This window comes from Bison bison, unplaced genomic scaffold (assembly GCF_000754665.1).
Source record: "Bison bison bison isolate TAMUID 2011002044 unplaced genomic scaffold, Bison_UMD1.0 scf7180017853538, whole genome shotgun sequence".
NCBI lineage: Eukaryota > Metazoa > Chordata > Mammalia > Artiodactyla > Bovidae > Bison > Bison bison.
The window spans coordinates 8,911-13,120 of NW_011484111.1; the positions used below are offsets into that span (position 1 = coordinate 8,911).

A 4,210-nucleotide genomic window follows, 5' to 3' on the forward strand; every position below is an offset into this window, starting at 1 on the left:
AGACAGGGTTCAATCCCTGGGTCGGGAAGATCCCCTGGAGAAGGGAAAGGCTACCCACTCCAGTATTCTGGCCTGGAGAATTCCATGGACTGTATAGTCCATGGTTTCACAAAGAGTCGGCCATGACTGGGCGACTTTCACTTTCACATCATACTTTTCTAGGAAGGTACTACTGTGGTCTCATAGAAAATATAAGTAAAGAGATTACTTTTTTCCAGGAAAACCTGGAAATTTTATCATTGAATTACTTCACAAAAGACATAATATATACTTATTTACTGGAAATATCTAACAAAATATCTAGCAAACTCCAGCAACTATACTTTGTTCCCGTAGATTTGCTTGGTATGTTTATTTTATAAAACATTGCAAAAGATGTAAAATTTCCTAGTTCTTTGAGAAAGCAGTTTAAGTGGTGGACATTCACCTGAAAATAAAACCCGTAAGTGGGAAGATTATAAATCACTCTGGTTAAATAGTGATCCAAATACTCTAAAGAAAAAGTTAATACAGTAATTCCATTATCAGATCAAGTGTTAGTGTTTCCATATACACTTCCGTATAAATTGGAAGACATTTAAAAAAGATTGAACACCAATAATAGCACAAACCACAGCAACACAGGAACAAAAAAACACATTTGCAATATCCTAATACACACTCATCACACACACCTAACTCCAACAGGTCACCCCCGGGGCCTCTGCCCACAGCTGTGTCTCGTCCTCTGCACAGACTCTCCCAGGAGCTGCTTCTACTTGGAGACACATTCTGACTCCTCACGTTTCCACGTCTTCTCCCTGACCCAGACTTGCCAAAGACTCCACATGGATGAGAAGGAGGGACCAGAATCTGAACTGGCTGGTTAGGTTACCAGGACCAGAAGCTCTCAGGGGACAGACCTCAAAGGGAATAGGGACCCCAATCAGGGAGGACAGTTTGCACAGTCTCTGGATCTCTGAGTGGTTTCCCGGTTTTCTGGCCTGGCACCCCCTCTGGGACTCTGCATGGCGCCCCCTCCTGGCCATGGGCACCTCCTCTGGCCCCTGGGATGTCCCAGCCTCCAGCAGAGTGCTTGACCTAGAGAACGCGGCGGAAGCATAGAAGCTGGTCACTTGGGTGATCTGTTAATACGGGGCAGACACACATCATAGCGGACAGGGATGGAGGTTTTCTTTCATACACATTTGTCACTGGGTAAAAAATTCTGTTGAAATTACAAAAGTCCTTGAAGAGCAGACTCATGAATCCCCTATATTCTCACCCAATATCGACCCTCTTCAGTGTGATTTCCCTCTTTCAATCTTCCACTCCTCTTAGCCCTCATCTTACGTCATCACTGAAAGGCAGTAATCACCTCAACATCGTCACTTTCCCTGGGACACTCTTTAGTACATATCGCGTGTGCACCCAAGCAATCAATTCCAACTACTGTCACAAGGATTCATTTGGTTCTTATTTTCCCCAGTGGTGAGCTAAGTGAATGTTGTGTGTGCTAAGTCACTTCAGTCCTTTGCGACTCTTTGCAACCTCACGCACTGTAGTTCACTAGGCTCCTCTGTCCATGAATTCTCCAGGCAAGAATACTGGAGTGGGTTGCCATGCCCTTCTCCAGGGGATATTCCCTACCCAGAGATCGAACGCACATCTCTTACATCTCCTGCACTGGCAGGCAAGTTCTTTGCCACTAGCTTTCCCACCTGGGAAGCTCCAAGTGAATGTTGTACAGATTGACAAAGTGAAGGATGAGGGATCTGTTCTGCAGCTTTGAAGTTCACGACATCATATGTGTCACTGAAATTTGGTCTAGATTGGCTTACGTTTTACAGGCCTAGGGAACATTTGCTGTGGACCAAGACCAGGAAGGTTATGCAAAGACAGACCTTCCTCCCAGATAGGTGCTGAGTTATGAAAATACTTGATGAGGTGGAAACTCTCAAGGCAGGTCAGGAGGCACCCTCTAAACTGTGGGTCTGCTGATGGGAGGAGAGTGGGGAGGGGCCATCACTGGGGTTTTTGTCTCACTTCTCTGCTCGTGTCACTGTGGGTTACACGAAGCTGCTCCCACTGCCACGGTCTGCTCCACAGATGTAGTCAGCCTCATCCGCCTCCTGGACCTTCTGGAAGGTCAGGTACCTCCAGGCCAGAGCCCGAGCCTGAGAAGCGGTCAGAGATCCCATCCCCCTGGATCCAGCAACACCACTGGTGCCCACTCGCATCAGGAAACGGGGACCCCTCCCTGGGACCTTCTGGTGCCAGTCCACATAGTAGCTGCTGTAGCCACTGCTCAGGGTGCAGGTGAGCTTGGCCGAGGCTCCCAGGGAGGCAGATGCAGAGGGCGGCTGTGTCAGCGCAGGCTGGGAGAGGAACCCTGAAAGCACAGACACCCTTTATGTCCTGAGGAAGGACAGGGAGGTACGTTTCCTGCATGTGGTGGGGGTGGTTAGGGAGGGGGAGTCAGGGTCCTGAGGGCTGTCCTGACCTGTGCAGTGAAGGAGGGGCGTCAGAAGGGAGAGGGGAGTCCAGGCCATGGTGCAGCCGCCCCGGAGCTCTGCTGAGGCTGCTACTGCCCATCTCTTATGCCTCCACCCCCAGGAGAAAGGACCCCTCATACAAATGTGCCCCTGTCCTCTGACCAACCAAACATTTCCCTGAGTTCTGTGCGTTGCCCAGGGTTCAGTATCACATCTGGGAGGGTGACCTGAGCTGGTTCTGTCCTGAGGTTCCCCAGGGACACAGAGAGGACCCGCACCTGAGAGTCTGAGACCTGAGGCTTCTGAAGAAGGTTGATGTCGGAGAGGTTCAAGGGGAGGATGAGGAAGTGAGTGTCCCACTCAGGAAGATCTGAAAACATGTCCATGACCTTTTGACAAGGTGAACTTGATCATGCTGGAGGAGGTCACGGGGTGGAGGGTTGTAGAAAGAATGGAGCCCAGGACTGGGGAGGAAAGCCATGAATCAGAGGGGGAGGGGGAGGGAAGGAAGGCTCTTAGGAAAGAGCTGAGGAGGGGCAGGAGGAGACTGAGGGGAGCTGATGGGACTGGGATCTGGGAGCTCCACCTCTCCTCTGATCCTGGGGAAGAGGGTGGGGCCTGATAAACACCTGAGCCCCAAACCCTCCAGTTCTCACTCATGGGCCCCCTTTGCAGCTTCACTCCCAGCAGGAGGCCCGGGGGTTCAGGGCTCTGAATTTGTCCCCTGAGAGGAAGCACCTGCTGTCACGTCCAACTCAGGCCAGTGAGCCTGGGGACTCATCCAGTCAGGGGACCATCTGGTGTGTTCAGGCTTTGCCAGTTCGGAGCAACTGCACAGCGCCCCCTGGTGACGTGCTCGGGGAATGATCATGGTGGGGAAATTGCAAGGAACGAGGGGCAACTGCCTTTTCTCAGGTCATCAGATACTCCAACAACGAACAGATTCATTAAATGACAGTAAGTATTACATGTCTGTGAGTTCAACAGGTGAACGTCTTTTTTACTTTCACCTGTTGCATTTCTGTGTTTCTGCTTTGTTCTCATGGTGGTGGTGGTGTAGCTGCTAAGCCGCGTGTCCCGCTCTTGGGACCGCCGTGGTCTGTAGCCCGCCAGGTTCCTCTGTCCACGGGATTCTCCAGGCAAGAACGCTAGAGTGGGGTGCCATTTCCTTCTCCAGGAGATCTTCCAGACCCAGGAGTCGAACCTGGGTCTCTTCATTGCAGGCAGATTCCTGCGTTGTAGGCGGAAGCCCACTTTGTTCTTGTAACTGTATTTTTTGCATTTATTTCCTTTTCCCTTTTCCTCAAAAGTGCTTATACTTCCTCATCAAATAGATTTGATGATTGTTCACTACAAATATCTGTCACCTGATTTTATCATCTGAGTCATCTCAGCACTGATGTCTATGTACATCTCTTTTCCCATCGTTACTTATTTTCCTAGTTCTTGATATCAGTGATATTTTTTTACTAGATCCTGGACTTTGGGGATGACCGAGTCATTTCCTAGGTAGGATGATAAGAAGTCTAGGGGTCCTCAAGGAGAGAGGGTTCTGGAATTCTCAAGGAGAAAGAAAGGACAAACTTTTTTTCCCCCTCTACATTCTTTAGGATTATATAACAATAATGTATCCTGCCTGAGGACAGTCTCTGGATTAAACCTTCTGGCTAATCCTGTTATCTTAAAATGTAAATTATGGGAGTAGGTCTGGTGAGGTCTTTACAACCTCCAGACAT

General features: G+C 49.5%; 1 protein-coding gene across 1 annotated transcript in view; it reads right to left on the reverse strand.

Moving 5' to 3' along the window:
* Window positions 1-2,048: 2,048 nt before the first annotated feature.
* LOC104999348 overlaps window positions 2,049-4,210 on the reverse strand; it is an 8,910-nt gene continuing 6,748 nt past the window's right edge. Inside the window, 3 exon segments of the mRNA XM_010854908.1 lie at window positions 2,049-2,156; window positions 2,247-2,371; window positions 2,864-2,938. Of these exon segments, the coding sequence (XP_010853210.1) occupies window positions 2,049-2,156; window positions 2,247-2,371; window positions 2,864-2,938 (308 nt within the window).